Source organism: Necator americanus, chromosome X (assembly GCF_031761385.1).
Source record: "Necator americanus strain Aroian chromosome X, whole genome shotgun sequence".
In the NCBI taxonomy this organism is placed as follows: domain Eukaryota; kingdom Metazoa; phylum Nematoda; class Chromadorea; order Rhabditida; family Ancylostomatidae; genus Necator; species Necator americanus.
In genome coordinates this window covers 30,072,963-30,091,795 of record NC_087376.1, presented here as the reverse complement: position 1 = coordinate 30,091,795, position 18,833 = coordinate 30,072,963, and the positions used below count along the sequence as shown (strand labels likewise).

Here is an 18,833-nt window from a genome sequence, read left to right as displayed (position 1 = left end):
AGGTTGGAATTGCCAGTCATCCATTCGAATCACTTTATAGTGACGTCTTTCCCGACGATCGACAATCACTTTTATATTATTTCAGTTTTCATCAACGGATAAGGAACATTTACCACAACGAATCATTTCTTTCTATATTAATTATTTTTGAGAGAAAATTTTTAAGGAATTTCCTGGTTAGCTTTCTGTGAAATCTACATCCGATCGGTGCAAACGGATGGGGTCCGCTTGATCATGAATAGATTGATTACAAGATTACAGATTCGGAGTCCCATCAGTTTTTTTTTGTTTTTAGACAATGAACATTAATAAAATGATACATTAAAAACAACAAACGGGATAGTAGCAATTATCAAACAGTAACAGTATTACAATTTACGGTAGTTATACCTTCTTTGAAATCTAGAAACTATTCACGCGACGCTTACATTTCAAAAAAAAAAGAGAATTTTTTGATAAGGAGAGCGAAATGTTTAATCGTTGCTATAGCAGTTAAGGGAAAAATGCTGAAGAACAGCCTTTGTGTAGAACATATTTCATTTTTTTTTTCAGAGTGTTTGCTCTAGATTGCCAAATTTCTACAACTTTGAATTATTTTGAAGGAGGATCAGATTTCACTGTCGCTGGTCCTTGAGCAAAGCTGATGTTCCCTGTCGAAGTAAACGTTCGACCTGTGAACCGCGATGAGGAACGAGGAAATCAACATTTTCATCCGATGTCAAGAGGAAGCGAATTATAAATTTGATATTTCATTTTATTTTTTTCCGGAAGTAAACCATTCTAAACACAAGAGACTTCGGAAAATCGTGTATTAGGAGGTAATTCTATAGTCACAGTAAAAAGAACATGGACAATCCTTGGCAATTTACCTTTAGTGCATTTATTCGATGCTCAGGTAACCACTGCAAAAATGTTGCATTGAAGAAATTGAATTGAGGGCTGCTTTTTCTTTTAATACTTACTCAATGCTGTATATTATATATTTACCTTCTCGCGTAGACAAAAAGTTCAAAACTACGAACCTTTCTGCAAATGCATGTATGCGTCTGTTTTTGTTACAAAAGAAAGGATTGAAAATGAATGAAACCAATTCGCAGGGAAAAGCAAGCAATACTCAAACTCACTCATAATGAGATGCTGAAATAATGATAAAATAAACGATAATAATAGTGACATAATAATAATAACGAAAATCATTGAATAGTTGGAAGGTATGCCCGAAAGTGAAAAAGCGTCGGAGAGAAAGATCTCTATGTCAGGTCTGAACCATTAGAAGGTATGATTTCAAAGAGAATTTACAAGTATTACAGTAGAAACTACTAATGTGATTTACGAATCCAGAAATCAAACAGATCAAAAGCTCCAGAATAACCAGTCTACGCGATGGAGTAATTCCATAAATTCTTTCAGATTTTTATAGCAACTCTCGTATCTTTTTCTTTTACATAGGAACAAACTTCAGATCTTCAATTGGTACTGGAGGACACTCAATATCGAAATTTCCTTCGAAGAAGTGTACGGAGAATTATTCGCTGGCAAAAATGTTTCACTTGAAAAGCATTAAAAAATGAAACAGCAAAAACAGTTACGGTGTCAGTGTGGCAGACAGAAATCGTACGTTTTGATAATTCTGTACACTTATTATTACCCAACAAAGCAATTAACTTGCGGTTGAAAAGCGCATTTCAATTTGAAAATGGACTAACGATTTCTATTTTCACATAAAGCATCATTTTTGAACTGTCAAATTTGAAGATTTTCATAAAAAGACTTCCTAACGAATTTTTGACACATATGTGGCTGGTTTTGTAGCTAATATCAATTCAAAAATGTTGCAGATGGCTCTGGATAATTATGAAGAACGGAAAACATGCAATGTTCATGAATTGGCATGCCGTATAGGGGAATAAGCCTCATTTGTACTCTGTGTTCGGCTGAACATTCTTTCTTCCATTTCCGAGGTTGATTAGAGGGGTAGAATTGAACATAATAAATGCATTTTTTATGGGGAAATTTGAGATGGTCCTTTACTAGTCATTGCTCCTGTTTTAAATTGATTTGGGGATTTTGTACGTATTCGGACAACAAAAGAGCTAATTTGATGTGGTAGTATAAGGGTCCATCGTTGTGAAAAGTTTGTGAAAAAATGTGTGTAAGTTTGTTTTTTTGTTTGTGTTCCAATTGTGTACACCTATTAATCAGGATTATGTTCCCAAAAAGCTCTATAGTAACGGTAAATCTTCAGGTATATTGACTACGAGAAACATTAGGGTTGTTTCTTAACTCTAGAGGAGGTTGTGAAAGGTTTTCCTACCGCAATAGTAGTCAATGCATTATTTTAGAGTTCGTTGTCTAATTAAATTAAAACGTTTAATTTGACACTGCTTGAATTATATTTGAATTATTATTATTATTATTGTAATTATATATTTGCACCCCTTCTGGTGAGAAAAAATCATAGTGAGAGGATAAGAAGATAAAAAAGTAGGATAAAATGACTTGTAAAGAGTAGACTTTTAGTGTTCCGCAACATATTGATCGTAATGCACAGAAATGGTCAAAACTACGGATCTCTCCAGCTTGTGGAGAATAAAACTGTATAAAGCATAAATACGTCAAAGTTGCGTTTATCACAGTGGTCAAAAACGGTAACATTTCATTCACCAGGATTAATTTCAAAAAGGCTTTAATTATTTTAATTTTCACTGAATGAGTTCGTGCTGAATTCACCGTTATTATATGTCACATGATCGATTTAAGTCAACAAATATACTATACAATCTGAAAAAATCGGTGGAACTCTTCTTAAGTGATGAGCTAAATTAAACCTTTGAATTGCTCTTGTTGGAATTACTGTCGGGAACGAATTTTTACAGGATCCATAATTAGTGGCAAATTTTCGATCACATACATAACTGTGGTTTTTTTTAATATTACAAATTTTAAATTGTGTGCCGGAAATTTGTTACTGCTTTTGGTTATTCCTACCGGCACCGATAAACTCTCTATGCTTAGTCAAAAAGATTTAGTTTAGGTGGCGAATTATTGAAGAATTATCCAAAAATTTGCTTTATTTTACAGAAGGCCCATGAAATTGAAAGGCAAGGCTACTGCCTGACTCTGTTAACTAGCTTTTCAATGTCCCTCTGTTAACACTACATTTTCAAATTTGAGGGAGGGATATTATATGTTTTTCCCCCTACAAAACATTGAATTGCCTCATCCTACCACTGGTCTAACGTTACCTTTAATGTGTAGATTGAATGATCGTATACGTAGCTGCACTGAGTAATCTTACCAAATATTCACTGATTTTGCCATTTTGCTGAAATGTCAAAACTGGACTCCTTAGAAAGGTGAGTTGATCTATTGCACCTATAAAATATGAGCACAACGTCTAAACATGCAAAGTGCAATTGGATTTTATTTAGAATAAGCACCGATAAATTTTCATTCAGTCTCTGAACTAAGAATTATATTACGTTTTGCATTCTTCTGTTTGTTTGCGATGGCCGGAATAAACGTGAATTCGAAGTGAATTTGTCAACAATTTCTGGAGGGTGTTTTGATGATGGATGTGTGCCACGTTTGTAGCTTCAATCAGGTTTCTGCTTTAGGTACGAGTAGTCGAGTGCCTGTTGGAAGCTTTTCCCTCTGTGATAGCAATTATTATCAGTCAAACCTTCATAATCAATCATTTGCTTTTCACATTTTCGCTTACAGCTGAATATTAGAAGAAAAAAAGTACAGCAAGAAGTTCTCTTTTCAAATTTATGACTGTTTACCCGTAAAACAACCAAAAGTAGCACATTTCTAGTTTGCATAAGCAATAAAAGAGAAATCTGTTGCGCTCTTTATATGATAAAGTTCTTCATAGAGAAAAATAATGCGAGACTATCCTTAAAAAATTAACTAATAATGAATTGGGTTTTATAAACCACCAAGGAAAAGATAATAATAAAAAAATCCCACATTTCCTTGGAAAACAGCTGAATCTCATGGTGGAAGTAAGAGAACAAATGTGCAATGATTGTAAAGGAGACAAAGATGTAAGAAATCATTACAAATCAGGATCAGTGGCACATATGTTTAAGCTCCTAGAAAGTATGAATAAAAAGTGGAATTCTTCGGATGTATCTGTACCATTTTTCCTCGTTCTAATCGTTTCAATGTCTGAACGTTGCATTTCTCGATTAGGTAGCATTATGTCGGCGACATATGTCTCTTTTTACATTACGATCGCAATGCTCCCTTATCATACGTTTACTTCTGAACAGTCACTTGCTGTACACTGTCCTAATCCATTATCATTCCGTCAATTAGTGCTGTTTGAGCAATATTCTTATGGATTTTTATGAATCAATCGGTTGCGACACCTTGACACAGTCATTTTTTTTTAAATGAAAATCCTCCTTCTTCACTAACCAGTGTTGTTCGATTATAGGTCCAATCTTTAATTTATAGATTCAATGCGGTTATCTCTTATCTTATTGCTTCCCTCGTTGGTCATTTGTAACCTTCAAGGAGTTGCGGTCAAAGGAAGACTAATGTGTGGTGACAAACCATTAAAAGGAGCTATTCTAAAAATAATCGACCGTGATCATGGTAAATATTTTTAAAATATCTCGACTCGAGAAACAATGATTCAACTGGCACTTGGAAGTGTCTTCAACAAACAGTTTCAGCAGGAAATCTATTTCATTACACGCCATTTACTGCGATGGTTGCAATCACAATTTGTTTTTTTTTTTTGTAGTAACTATGAGCTTTTCTGGTCTTTTCAATGAATTAATACAAAATATGAATTGTTTTTCCTCAGGAAATGTAGGATTGCGCGTAACTAAAAAATAAGACGAACAGAAATAAATTCTGAGTTCAATGAATAAGTCTTTTTTGCTCTTGAATAAAGGTTGAATGCTAAATCTCTATTCATTTTTGTTCTGCTAAAATTAATCAGGTATGGAAAATGGCACAGTTTTCAATGAATATTATAATAATAATATTTACTTATATTAACATGTATTTTTCACGGAAAGTTTTTTTAAACTATCTGACTTCGATTACGAAGAAACCAGACAATTTGTGCAGAGAACTAGATTTGTGGGAGAACTGCTGTGTTCACAGATGGAGACAAGGACGATTTGTTGGATGAAGTCCGAACTGAAGAGAACGGTGAATTTTACTTGAAAGGAGGAACCTATGAGGAAACACCTATTGAGCCGGCACTCAAAATCTATCACGATTGTGATCATAAGCATAAGGTAAATGTGGCTAATATTTAATAGGTTTTGCAAGTACGTTCCAAGGGAATGTAGAAAATAATTTCAACTCTTTTTCAGTTGATTATTTGCTTCCTTGTTATCCAGTAATTTTTAGGCATGTAAGCGTCGTGTATACTGGATTCTTCCGTCAAGATATATAAATAATGGCACAGTAACCGAATGGATGGATGTCGGATCAATAAACATGGAAATAAACTTTGGTAATGAAGAACGAGACTGTAGACATAGACGACATCATCACCGTCATTGAGAAAAGAATTTCGTCCTGTAAACATTTAACAACATTACGTGTAGTGTATATACGGTTTTTCCGAAAAAAATGAGGATCGTTAAATTGAATGAACTTTTTCTTTCATTATCCTCTCTTCTGTTAGTGGGAAAAACGCGTCGTTACTGCGATGAAATTTACAAAAATTTCTTCCCCATTCTTTTGTAATCTCAGTAGGTTTCCAGTACACCGAATAATTTACATTAGTTTAGTCGCAATTACGGAAAGTTTTCACGTATAGTTTAATGCACGTGTGTTTGATAATAAAACATCCTAAGATGCAGGATTTAATCGTACAGCTTTAGCGCTAGCCTTTCATGAAACCCTTTGGGTCCGTCTTCTCTTTATAGGAAAGGGAAGCGTACTTCTACTGCTTTTTATTTGCAACATTTTGTGGAATCTTGTATTTCACCTTTAGATAAGGAAGCAATCGTAACAGAAAAGACTATCCTTCAAACATTTTAAGCAATGCGCTCAAACAGAATAACTAAATTTGGGAGGGGTTTGAAATAAAGAAGTACATTTCTTCTGAAGTTGCAAATTTAGCGTTTCAGACCGTAGAGGAAGGTTGCTGATAATGCCATATCTTAAAGGCATCACCCCACGAATCTGAGGTGGTGCAGATTTCAGGTGGAGTATTCGTATACGCGATGGAAAACTACGGAGAGGGGGGTGATTCCGTCCATTTCTTCCTAATTGCCGTAAAAAACGGCCCGGAAGACGCGGCGCCGCGCAAGACTGGCGCGCTCCAATCGAACCTCTGGTACAAAATGGTGCGCCAAAACGAATGAAGCCGGCAATTAGCAAGAAATGGACAGAATCACCTCCTTCTCCGTAGTCTCCCATCCCGTATACGAATACTCCACCTGAAATCTGTACCACCTCAGATTCGTGGAGTGATGCCTTTAAAGTGATTTCCGTAGAAGAAATTCGATCAACTCGCATAACATTAAGCAGCGATTACGGCGTTAGGTGAGAATCCAGGATCTATTTTCTACTTCAAAATTTTTGTAGAGGTAGCTAGTGCTACACTTATTAGGGGTAGCCTCAGTATTCGCAGGTTGACAGAACAAAATAAAGAAATTCAATTTCTATGCTTTCCACAAGAGTATAAACTAACATTCTTCTCGCTTCACTTCTGCATTGAAATTCTGTTCACTTGGATTTAAATTTTATTAGGAATCCGATAAATTGACCGCTTTCGGAAGGGAAATAGTTCTTAACAACGTTTCTCTTCGTCCAAAGCAGTCCTCGATAGCTTCACCTTAAATCTAAAAGAAGTACGTGCCAACCACTTCCAAGCGCTACATACTTCGGAATATAACCTCCACAGAATATTTGCCTAAGGAGTGATAAGAAGAAAAAATAGCTGCATTAACCAAAATCATATTATATAATAGCGGGCCTGGTCCAGTCCGTGTAGATAATTCGGTGTGGTCATGCAGACGTAAGTGTGCGTGTGCGTGTGTGTGTGCGTGCGGCGGTCTGTAGGTAATGAGTATGGCAGTGTGCGGCAATGTGTTTGGTAGTGTGTGGCGGTGTGTGTTGCGAAATGTGCGTGGCGGGGCGTGTGTGGCGGTCACAGGGTAGTGAGTATGACAGTGTAGCCGAGTGTGAGTGGCGGTGTGTGGCAGTGTGTGGCGATGTGTGGCGGTGTGTGGCAGTGTGTGGCGGTGTGCGGCGGTGTGTGGTAGTGTGGCGAAGTGTTGCGAAGTGTATAGGTTGTGTGTGGCGACGTGCGTGTGGTTGTGTGTGTAGCGGTGTGTAGGGTAGCGAGTATGGTAGTGGATATGGCGGAGTGTGTATGAGTGGTCACTAGTATCGCGTAATAGCTCCATGATCCAGATTTGGTAAAAGTGAATGAAGTTCCGGCTATTGCATTGCCTTCATAACTGCATGTGTTACGTTTCAACTCTATATTCTTCGGCGCATATCTATTTCCTTGAATGTTGACCTCTTGGTAACATTCAAGGAAATAGATATGCACCGAAGAATATAAAGTTTTTGGTTGGTAAAATGTTCTCTTTAAAAATTGGAAACACGTATGCAAACAGCTGCTTGAATCGTATCTAACGGATTTCGTGTTCTGGTTCAGAACCTTATCCTTGTCAGTATCATATGAAAACGTTAACGTGATTTTATGTCAGCACATCATTCTATGCTAATTGTTGCTGAGAAACAAGAGGAAAACCCATTCTTCGAATAATGCTTTCAAATTGTTGCGGTATCGAAGGAGTATAGGTGTAAAATTAACTTCCATTATTATCCAAATATGGGACTCACGCGTTTAAAAAGAAAGGAATAAGATCTTTCGTCTTTGCACGAAGGCGATGTAAGAGAAAGCGTAGGTGCAATTTTAGAGAAGGTGCCACTACTTTTACTTTTCTGGAAGACGGGAGTAGCAAGCACCGAAAGAAGTCCAATGTTTGCATCTAGTCTTATGATAATGCTGAAGAAGAGGATGACTCCCTATTTTATTCTCTTAGTGATAAGATGAAATTAGCGAAAACATCTAACAAATGTGGAGAAAAGGTAGTAGAAATGGCAGGTATCCTTATTCGCTCGAAAAATGGTGCGAACTTTGTATAAATGTTGGGGGATTGCTTTGGAGATGATCCCTTCTAATATTCGAGCTTTTAATTCCAGATTGCCGTAGCAGTACAAAGAAAAACTGGCATATACTTTGACTAATGGAAGTCCCTTATTTACCATCCGGAAATGCCGAAGAGAATAAATCTAGAGCATCAAAATTCTGAGAGGATACTGTTAAGAAAAGCAAGCTTTTACCGCACTGCGACACGCAGGAACGTTGAGTTAATAATGGAGCATGTTAAGAGTCGAATAAGGTGTCGGCAGTAAATTAGTAGTGGAAGTTTTATTTGGATTTTGAATATACCTGGTGAAAGGATTCACGACTACTGCGCAGCTTGTCTTTCGGAGCATAAAAAGATTTAGGAATGCTATTTGTGTTCTCAACATCACTGGTCTTTCGATACCCAGCAAATTTGCGTTCACATTATTTTAAGATCCTAAATTCTTCATTAAGGGAAAAAAAATTCAGCTACTATCTTTGATTTAGTAGAACAGAGAATTCCAGAGCAATATTCACTTCATTTTGAGTAACTTAAAAGCATCACCCCACTCATCCGGGGTTGTGCGGGCTTCAGGTGGGTCATGCCTATACGAGGTCGCAGATTATGGGGATTATGGTCCATTTCTTCCTAACTGCCGTAAAAAACGGCCCCGGGAGATGCGGCGCGTGCACAGGGCTGGCGCGCTCCAATCGAACTCGTTGCAGAAAGAAGCGCCCCGGAACGCTCAAAGCCGCAGCTTCCGGGGCGTCTTTTATGGCTCTTAGAAGAAGTGGACAAAATCATTCTCCTCCTCATAATGTACAACCTCGTATAGACATAACCCACCTGAAACCCCCACCACCCGAGATTCGTGGGGTGATGCCTTTAAGTCACACCGATCCATTTTAGTATTTTGAATGATGATGGGTTTGTAAATAGGTGTATCTTCATTTTTCTTCTGAGACATTCCCATGCACTCAAAACTTCGTCGGTTCATACCCGTATCCTACGGGCAGATAATTTACGAAATTTAGTCAATTTCATAGTTTTGAAGAGCCGTAGCCAGAAATTAGCGTACAATTTGCTGTCAACTGCTTGCATTAGGCTCAACCTTTATTACTTGTACTTATACTTCTCATCGCTGGTTTTAATGCCGTAAGGAATCAAGCTCTACATACTAGAAGAACAGTCTTTAAAATCGTTGACAATATTTTTGTAGGAATGGACCATCGACGATCGCGGTGTACAATAATAGGCGATAGTAGAAATATTGAGAACGCTCAAATCCGATATATTGCATCCAAGAGCTGAGCTTTGCGTAAAGATTCCAAATCGAGGTATCTGTAACATTCAGGAAAAGAATAAGGAGAGTTTTATTGTTTTCCATTATCTTCAATAGAACGTAACAAAGTCCTAATAATGTGAGGTTAAAATACTCAACTATGCAAAAATTTCCTTATTAATAAAGATACATTCCAAAAAAGGAAAATCAACCAAAATCAGCAGAATTAGTCCATTACTTTGGATAACTTCCAGAATTTGAAAACAAAAACGGCTTATTCTTTTTTGTTTCAGGTCTACAAAAGAAAAGCATATTCTCAATTGAATTTAAAGAAAGAAAGTGGAAATATGAAGGAAGCTTAGTTAGGAAATCTATAATAGGGATATCGATCATGTTCCTATTTCAACTACTAGTCCGGTCTCTGGGAATAATATCTATGGTCGTCGGGAACTGGCCGCTCACTTCACTAATCAATTTTTAATAGGAAACATTAAAGAAAAGAATTTCCGCGTTGGCGCTTGTTTTCATTAAGCCGCTACCGGAATAAAACGATAAGTCATTGTTACACAAATGTTGTGAGATAGTGAATACTGGTTTTTGGGCACTTCCATAAAAGACCCATGAAGATCAGTAACGGTAAAGAAGAAAATTCCCTGTGTCATGAAATTCTTGTTCGCCTTATTGCTTATTTCTGTAGGAGTTGTAGCCTTTCCACGACCTGGCTATGAAAGGCCGATGCCAATGCCAATGCCAATGCCGATGGGAGGAGGTTAGTAGAAGGATTACTGTCGCTGTTCCTCATTCATCAATGTATTTAAATCAGAAGTTTGGAAGTAATAAAAGTAATCTCCGATTTCGAGGAATATTCCGTAAATGTCCACATACAGTCATTATGGAATCATTATTTCAAAATTTGGAAGAATTTTGAGGAATTTCGCCGCCTTCTCAATCTCTAGAGACATTTCCCAGATCACAAATGATGACAGTTTTTTGGCTTTCTTCTTTCCTGCATTCTTAGTACGGAATAGAACTTCCCATCATTTCTGAAACATGGAAAGTGAAACAAAAACTTCAGCAAGTTCCTGAAGGATTTTCTATAGAGGGATATAATCGTCAGGAATTTCCTCCACCCCTTTTGGAATTTTCCCAATAGTCCTCGGTCAATATGGAGTTTCTAAAAGCTTTCAAACAACTAGGCGTAAATGAGTACGAAAGAGGACAACATTATCTGAAATAGTCGTTACCGTTCCCAAATACTCATAAACTCTGCGCAGGTGGTGGCTACGGCTACGGAGGCGGAGGTGGATTTCCTGGTGGTGGATTTGGTGGAGGGTCATCTCAGGGTTTCTCAGAATCCCAGTCGCAATCATTCCAACAAAGCCAAAGTCAATTTGGAAATAATTTTGGAGGAGGTAATAATTAATAATTTGATACATTTTGCACTGCTTTCTGTCATTATATTTTATTTTCTAATTTATTTTCAGGATTTGGACGACGTTAACGAAGGAATTTCTATAATTCCTGAACATCTACATGCAACTGATCTATTTGTGAAAATTCCTGTCTGTGTAATAAAATGTTTTCGTTATGGATGTTTAGTGTCGATGCATTGCATGTGATGAAAACAATTTGATTATACACTACAGTTGACAGCACACTAAAATGTCCAATGTTTTTTTTTTCTGGTTGATAACACTGTCAGCATAAAAATGTTGAAAAAAACATCCTGAATCACAATTTCAAGTGAGTGGAACGGACTCGATTTTCATGATTAGCTCTTTAAAAAGTCAAATCAATCACAACTACATAGATCTCCGCAACAATTATCAATAAAGTATCAGACCCATTGTTTTTGAGAAGAGATGTCGAGCGAAAAAGCTAGCATTCCGAAAATGAAAAGGATTTGCAAAGAGATATCCAACCGTAAAGGAGAAGAACAGTTTTGCTATTCCGATCACAACTGTTTTTTTTTTCTAACAATTACATATTTACCTATAAACATAAAGTAGGAACAGCACAAGAATAAAGAAATGCTACCTTCAGGAACCTATCAGATTCCTTACGAGTAACCCATATCTAGAATAAAGTACTGAAACATTTAGCAATCCTAAAATATTGTCCGTAGTGGTTTTAAACATTCCCGTCCAATCGACTTCTTCAACTTAACTCTAAGTCCCTGCATTCACTCGGATATTTGAGTTATTTGGGAGTTAGGTCATTTGGAAATTGATTAAAACTCACTCTTCCAATTGTTGAGGATCGATTGGTAAATTTTAGCTGTTGCTTCACTGAGTCGTAGACTACAACATGATTGAAATCACTTTCTCTTTCTGGTTACTTTAGAACCTTGAACCTAGGGTGTAACCATTTCAAAGGCAGCGCATCGCAAAACTGACGATGCTGGGATTTTTCTGGACGAATGTAGATTATCAGTATGACCGTGGACTGTTCAATCCCTCCTATTTGTCTCGAAAAACGGCGTGAAAAACGCCGTTTGACCTCAGGAGATACGCTGGTACGGGTTATCCTTGTGAACGTCCCGCCTCGACAAGCGAGCGGCGAAAATCAATGAAATCTCTTCAGCAGCATACTCAAGCATAAACAATAAATAGGCCTGTAAGGGAACAGGAACATGTGCAAGGGAAGCGCGTTTTAATGCACCTCGTAGAAACTAAGGCGGCTCCCACATAGATAATAACGGAGAATCAATGGGATCACGGTCATACTCGTAAACTACACCTTGAACTCTATATTGGCCTGCAAAGACCTCAAAAACATCAATTTTGTGATAAACTGCCCTTGATTAGGAGATCAGAGAAATCTCCAGAGTCTGCATCATATGGACCTTGATGGCTTCTGAATTTCCCCACTAGAAATGATGCATTTGACCTAGATGAACTTTCTTTGAGAACAAAAAGATGGTTTTCTGTGAACTTTGGTAAAGCATTTGGTAAAGACTTAAATGCTTTGAATGATGACTTACTGGATGTTTTGACTGGATGAACGCAGTCATTCCTGGTGCACATTTGGAATGTATAAAAAGGAAAAAAGCAAATATGCAAACGACGTTTAGCATTTTCATCGCTTGATTCCAGCTCAAATTTAAAGTTATTTTAAGGGCAATGTTTGGTTCCATCATTTTCTTGGTGGTGATTACGTACACTTCCGCACAGTACGGTAATCAGCCGCCAGCACAAGACAATTATCCACCTCAATCACCTCCACAGGCTCCGCAAAATCCGATTGTTATTCCTGTAAGTGTAAAAGTTTTATTATTAAAAGAAAAAGATTTCTGGAAAGATTGACTTTTATGGTTGAGGTACCTGTTGGACCATATCCGTACAGTTCCTCTTCTGATGGTAAGAATTTCTCATAAATTAGCAAGAAATCTCAAGAGATGCCGTTCAGAGAGGAATTGCGGACGATGTAAGTATTTGAAGACTTCTTGTGAAGGTGTACCTCACAGAACTCTGTGTCGTGAAGCTACAATCAAGTAATTTTCATTTTTATTTATTTCATGTACAATAATTAGGTCAAAAAACATTACCAAGTATGAGATCGAGTAAATCGCGAACTTTTCAAGATACATAATTTCCCCTAATAATAGTTCATTTAAAGGAGAGCACCTCCTGAATAGAAATAATCTGGCTGGGCAATTCAATCAGGTAGATGTGTCAGAATACAAAAAAGTGTATTACATGCGGAATTATGGAATAGGAACTTCATCGGCCGTCATGGATGTAAGGAGGCAATAATCACATGTGGACATTCTAAACGTCCGATAACTCTGGAAACAATTGATGGTGAAAAATTGAGCGAAGGAATCGATGTTCAAAAACACGTGAAATGCGGGAGAAGAGAGAAGTGGGCGAAATTTTATTTTATTAATACTATATTGTATTTATTTAATTTCTACGTCTGATTGGTACTAATTTCTAAACGTTCAGATGGTGTGCTCGCGATATTGACGACAACAACGTCAATTTCCGTACTGTAAGATGTGTCATAGAAGGACAAGGACCTTATCCGAACCACACAGAACCAGCACCAACACCACAACCAATTGCTGAATAAAACAAAATCACTTCTAAAAATAAATCGATCACCTGAAAACGGAGTAGTACATGGTTTTTTCTTAAGAATCGGTGTGAGTAGATTACTGCAGTAATCAAACCAATACCGATGTATGTGCTAAAACACTTCTGGATTCGTATAATTTCGTAGTTACACAAGATTATCAAAAAAAAAACTCAGGGAACGCTAATAAATACATATTTTCATGGTATTTAAACTTCTAACAGTAAAAAAAGTGATTTTCTTGGTTTGTCTGTCAATTGATATAAATGGAATGTATCAGAAGTTGAAAAGTGGAATTTCGGAGGAGGAAATCGAAAAAAAATTAGAGAAGAAAAGACACGCGAAAAAATAGATGGAAAAGGAATATGGTTCTTTTTTTCTTTTCTGGAAAGAGTGTTTTTTTCCTCCTCAAACAGAGTGATGACAAAAAAATCTGAAATTATAGAAGAAATTTATGAGAATTTTCTATACTTTTAAATAACTTTAACAAAAGCAACTGATTTTAGCAAGGTATTACCTCAATGTTACAACTTGACACGAGACACGAGTACGAGGAAAAAAATTGGAAATGATGGATGAGATCATCGGATATCAATACGATCAAAAGGAACGGGAATCTGTTGATAAATGTTGTTTGAAGTGCATTTCATTAAAAATTCTACAACTCCCTAACTTTTTCTGACAAACCACCCACATTTTGGATGTCAACAACTGAAGAATAAGCGGTCCCACTGAAGCATTACCATAGAGTAAAATAGTATAATAATCCAGAAGAAAATATATCGATAACGTAGCTGCTCTACTGATGAAAACAACTTTAACGAGAATAATGAGGAGGATGTCCCAGAAAAATGACCGAAAATTCCCAGGAACTGGCACCTAAAAAACTTATCTTAAGAAAGTAATAATGTGAAGAACCTGTTGATGGTTAAAAATATCGGTTTGCAAGTGGCGCGTTGATTTGACCGCAACGTCTACGAACGCGTACGCAAAGTCATGCGTTGAGCGACGGAGCGAATTTCAACTGTTCATCGTTTTAAACATTTTCTATTCCCAAATTTTTTTCTGGTTTTTTTGGGAAGTATTAAACGGAAGAGAATCGCGAAGATTTTGTAACTTTTAAGACGATTTGTGTTTGGGCTGCTTCTTTGAGAAATGGGTTCTTCAGAACTTCTATTCGTTCTCTTTTTCTGGCTAACGTGATTATTTTAATAAGATCTAGGTTTTTGAAGGATATTTCTCAGAAGGTATGTGAAGGAATCAGAGAAGTAGAGGACCGTTGTCCAATTGTTCAAAATTTTAAAATTTTACGTTAGAAATGTGAGTGTTTCATTTTGTATGAAGTACAGGATCAAGTTTGTTCCCAAAGTTTTCTTCTACTTTACAAAAAAAATCGATCACCATAGAAGAAAGGTTGCCGTGAATCGTGGAAGTTTGCATTGAACTTCGAATTGTTTTAAAGAATCAGAATTGTGTTTTAATTTAGAAACAAGACTTTTTGGGATGGGATAATGGATGTGGAATATATAGAAGCAAGAAGCACATAATCGTTGAGCTAATTGATCCTATACTAATTTTTATGTGGAAATTGAGGTTTAGACTCTGAACGTTGCTGTCACCTCAGTATCGAAAGAACTCGATTATGAATTGTGAGGTATCAATTAATAATAAGTTCTAGTCTGCCTATCTGACGCTGCCGGCTCTGTAGAAGAACCGCGAACCATCAAACCATTGTACAAAATTGTCCAGATTGATAACAATCTTGGGTTCTGGTCAAGAAGAATAGTACACCATTCAATTATACAGTGTTAAAACTCATAGAAGGAAGAACTTGGGACTTAATAATAAAATAAATAACAGTAAAACAATTTTTCTTTCTTTTTTCCTTTATAATTTAGCTTAGTTGGGTAATCCATACAAAGCCTACTTCCCGTCAATACCTTCAAAAGTCAGGTTAAGGTTGAACTGCCAGCTGAAATGGGATATCCGCAGCCCTACATCAAAGAAAATACCATCAAAAATCGCAAGAAATCTAAAAAAGCACACAAACTTGCGTAACGTAACGTGTGGCACATGTATCATGGATTTAAAGAGTCTATTCTGAATTTTTTTTGTGAATCTTTCTATTCCTGAAGCCGAGCAGAATCTGCAAAAGTGTTGCATTTCCAAGTGAAATCCTAGTCACGTCACATTCCTAAACACTTAATAGGAGAACTTTGTTTTAGATGGACCAAAATAAGCTAACATTGTGCGTCTGTTGAATGTTTAAAATTAATTATTTCTAGGTGGCCTGTTAATAACGACATTCCTTCAATAATTTTTGTGGTTAGGTTTAACCAATATGTCGATGAGCAATAGCATTCCAAATAATTGAAATTTTCCAGCATTCAGTAAGAACCTAAACAAACGCCGTGGCCCAAAGATTAGACAAAACAATGTGAATCATCCTGAAAGAGGCCCTCCTATAAAAGTGCGAAATAACTCATCTCCACACACAATGTGGATTCTACCGCTCATCCTTGTTTTGGCTGCTGTGGAAGCCGGACGCTATGGAGCGCCCCAAATGGCTCCATCAAATCCGCCAAGTTATGCTCCATCACAGCAGTGGTGGCCAGTTCCTTTTTACAATCCATGGGTAATTCGTTTGGAAATCAAAAAGGTCCAGAAACGAAAAGAGGTTAAGTGATTCTTCAGTGGGGACACGGACATCACGGATGGTGGAGCAGCAGTTCAGGGTCGTCAGAGCGTCGTCGTCGTCATCGTCATGATCGTTATTCAGAAGAAAAACATGAACCAGAAGGTGAGGATTCATTTTAGTTAGCTGGTGGTGCAAAGGCCAGAGGAAAAAAGGTTGACGTCGCATTTTTATCGTGCTAAAAAAGCAAAAGATATATGCAGATATCTCAAATTCCCTTTTTTTTTGCTCTTTTGAAAAGTGACAGAGAGGAACGGAATGCAACTCAGATTTGAATCAATTTTAGGAAAATCAATAGACACCACGTATTATCGATCATCACGCTCCTACAGTTTTTCTCTAAAATAAACTCTTGCAAGCCGAATTTTGCACTAAATGTTACTATGGAATCAGAGATAAATTTATTGGATGATTCCAAGCGGACAAAAGTTTTTTTTTTCAAAAGCACCATGAGTCCTAAGATGCTAATTTTAGCATCGTATCAGCACGTCTTCTTTGAATCTGCGGATTTCAAGTGGGGAGTTTTCCCTTCATGTTAAAATTTAATAAGAAAAAAACAAAGTAGGAGGCCTTGCAACCAAAGTTGTGTTCATTACAACATAACTGTATAATAATATAATACAATAATACAGTATAACTTTTATTTCTCTGTGACGTATGTGAAGCAAAAAAAAAGAAAAAAAAAGAAAGAAAAAACACTAGATTGTTAGTTATCTATATCTTCTGTCACAATGTAGAGGAATTTCTCTATGTTGGATTTGCGGTGCCATCCGGATAGATACATTATCTATTTAGAATTTTTTTCAAAATTTTGTTATTACATTTCGTTTCAGCTCCAGCATGCACTCGCTGTCCCAAACTAAATATCATTAATTATAAAAATGACCCCACTATGGCCACCATACAGTGAGTTTCCAAAAACGTTACTTAAATTTTATCAAAGTGAAGGGTGAAAAATTAATTTAATAATATTAACCAGATTTCTACAGTCTAACGGCTGTTTACAAGTACTTGTTGGTTGTCCAGTCGCAGGTATCGCGTATATCTTTGCCACAGAGAGAAATAGTAACGAATTAAAGGCCAGTTCTTAGAATAGCCATTGCGGAAAAAAAAACCTATTCAATCGTTTGCATTTAGGGCCTTTCGTTGGGTCTCGGGAACAAGGCGATGTTGGAGTGCACGAACATGAAAACGTAAGTATAAAGTACCATTATAACTTGTCGATTACCCTAACCTGGAATTCATTTTTTTTTCAATTCATTTAGATGGACGCCAATTCAAGTCAGTGGAGCGGATATCGATGCTGTTGGTTGTGGTAATTTGATTTTTCAAAATTTCCCAAAAAAAATCATCCATTCACTTTCATTTTGAAGACTACAAGAGACGTTTTCAGTACCAGCTGAAGAAGAAGTCAATCTGAAGAACTTAAAAGAGCTCGCTTCAAAAAAACAAAAACGCCACGTAGTCGAAGAGGAGGCTGATCAGTCTGAGCCAGATGTGCATGATGCGACCGTGAAGAGCACGAACGTTAGCGAAGAGACAGAAGAGGAGGAAGAACATGAGCTGAAGCAAGTATCCCCAGAAAAACACTGAAACGAACATAACTTCCTCGTTCAGCTGCTAATAAACTCTGAGAATGAGAGGATTTATTGTTAGAAACATTTTAAGGATGATTATTTTAATGGATACAGCAGCAGTTCTGCTGTTCCAACGAAATTTATCGCTTTAATCGAGGAGTAGGGCGGGTGTAGCGCAGTCGGAAAGAGGTTCCAGTGTCTGCACGATCGATCGGAGGTTCGAATCCGCCCTAGTGCTGACCAAACCTTTCATCCTTCCGGGATCTATAAATTAGCATCAAACTTGTCTGTGAGGATAAAAACACTGATTTGACTCATCCGCTTTACCCGTAGGTCATCGTATAGGCCAGTTACACCTTCAACCTACAACGAATTCTGAATTGAAGTGAACATGGTGGCGTATCCTAAGCAATTGGTTGACCCCAAACACTTTATCCTTTATTTTATCCTTTAGTGGTGGGAAAATATCATCAATAATTCGCAGGATTCTTGATAATTTTGCTAGACATATTGTTATTTCTATTGTTTCATGAATCAATCAATCAGAAAGGACAAAATTTACACCTACTTTACACGAGCTTTGTAGAAAAAATGTTAAAGATAGTATTTTTCGTTACGGGTTCAAATAAATGGTAATAAAGAGAAATAAATTTTCCATTTTTTGGTTCTAGAATCGAGAAAAATGTGGAAATGGAAAAAATGCTGTCAAATGAGAAATTTTACCAAAAAGTTTTACGCATACACCTGTGTCAAATTTTTACATTTTATGGAATGAGAAACATTATAACAAACTTAAGAATTTCAAGAAAATACAAAATCTGCTCAAAATCTGTCGTTGATGGTATCAATCCGCTTGGGATGCGGCAAACGCTTGACCTGAATTCGGAATTATTGTGGTTTTATGAACAAGCCTACACAATGATTTGTGGAGGTCAACTGATGGGACAAATCAGTGTTTTTATCCTCTCAGGCACAACTCTGGTGCCAATTTATGGATCCCGGATGGATGAATGGCTTGGTTGGGACTAGACCGAAATTGAACATTTGATCGATCATCCTGCAGCCATAGCGGAACCTCT

At 36.9% G+C, this 18,833-nt stretch overlaps 3 protein-coding genes across 5 annotated transcripts; all 3 read left to right on the top strand.

Annotated features, from left to right (window-relative positions):
- Nucleotides 1–4,469: 4,469 nt before the first annotated feature.
- RB195_025925 (uncharacterized protein) lies at nucleotides 4,470–10,906 on the top strand (the record flags this gene model as incomplete). Of its 3 annotated transcripts, XM_064214263.1 has the most annotated exons (6): nucleotides 4,548–4,605; nucleotides 5,125–5,261; nucleotides 5,377–5,482; nucleotides 10,103–10,174; nucleotides 10,680–10,817; nucleotides 10,890–10,906. In XM_064214263.1, the coding sequence occupies 6 exons, from the start codon at nucleotides 4,548–4,550 to the stop codon at nucleotides 10,904–10,906; spliced, it is 528 nt and encodes a 175-aa protein (XP_064070143.1). The 3 variants fall into 3 exon arrangements, with proteins under 3 accessions (XP_064070144.1, XP_064070143.1, XP_013291196.2); XM_064214262.1 differs by lacking the exons at nucleotides 10,103–10,174; nucleotides 10,680–10,817; nucleotides 10,890–10,906 and having other exon boundaries at nucleotides 4,470–4,605; nucleotides 5,377–5,532; XM_013435742.2 differs by lacking the exons at nucleotides 4,548–4,605; nucleotides 5,125–5,261; nucleotides 5,377–5,482 and having other exon boundaries at nucleotides 10,066–10,174.
- Nucleotides 10,907–12,527: 1,621 nt separating this feature from the next.
- Nucleotides 12,528–13,479, top strand: RB195_025924 (uncharacterized protein; the record flags this gene model as incomplete). The annotated part of the gene is made up of 5 exons (XM_064214261.1): nucleotides 12,528–12,659; nucleotides 12,725–12,764; nucleotides 12,814–12,898; nucleotides 13,123–13,269; nucleotides 13,353–13,479. 5 exons carry the CDS (start codon nucleotides 12,528–12,530, stop codon nucleotides 13,477–13,479), a joined length of 531 nt encoding a protein of 176 aa, XP_064070142.1.
- Nucleotides 13,480–15,979: 2,500 nt separating this feature from the next.
- Nucleotides 15,980–17,770, top strand: RB195_025923 (uncharacterized protein; the record flags this gene model as incomplete). Its single annotated transcript, XM_064214260.1, has 7 exons — nucleotides 15,980–16,117; nucleotides 16,177–16,282; nucleotides 17,011–17,083; nucleotides 17,157–17,256; nucleotides 17,315–17,370; nucleotides 17,443–17,492; nucleotides 17,571–17,770. 7 exons carry the CDS (start codon nucleotides 15,980–15,982, stop codon nucleotides 17,768–17,770), a joined length of 723 nt encoding a protein of 240 aa, XP_064070141.1.
- Between the last annotated feature and the right edge of the window lie 1,063 nt (nucleotides 17,771–18,833).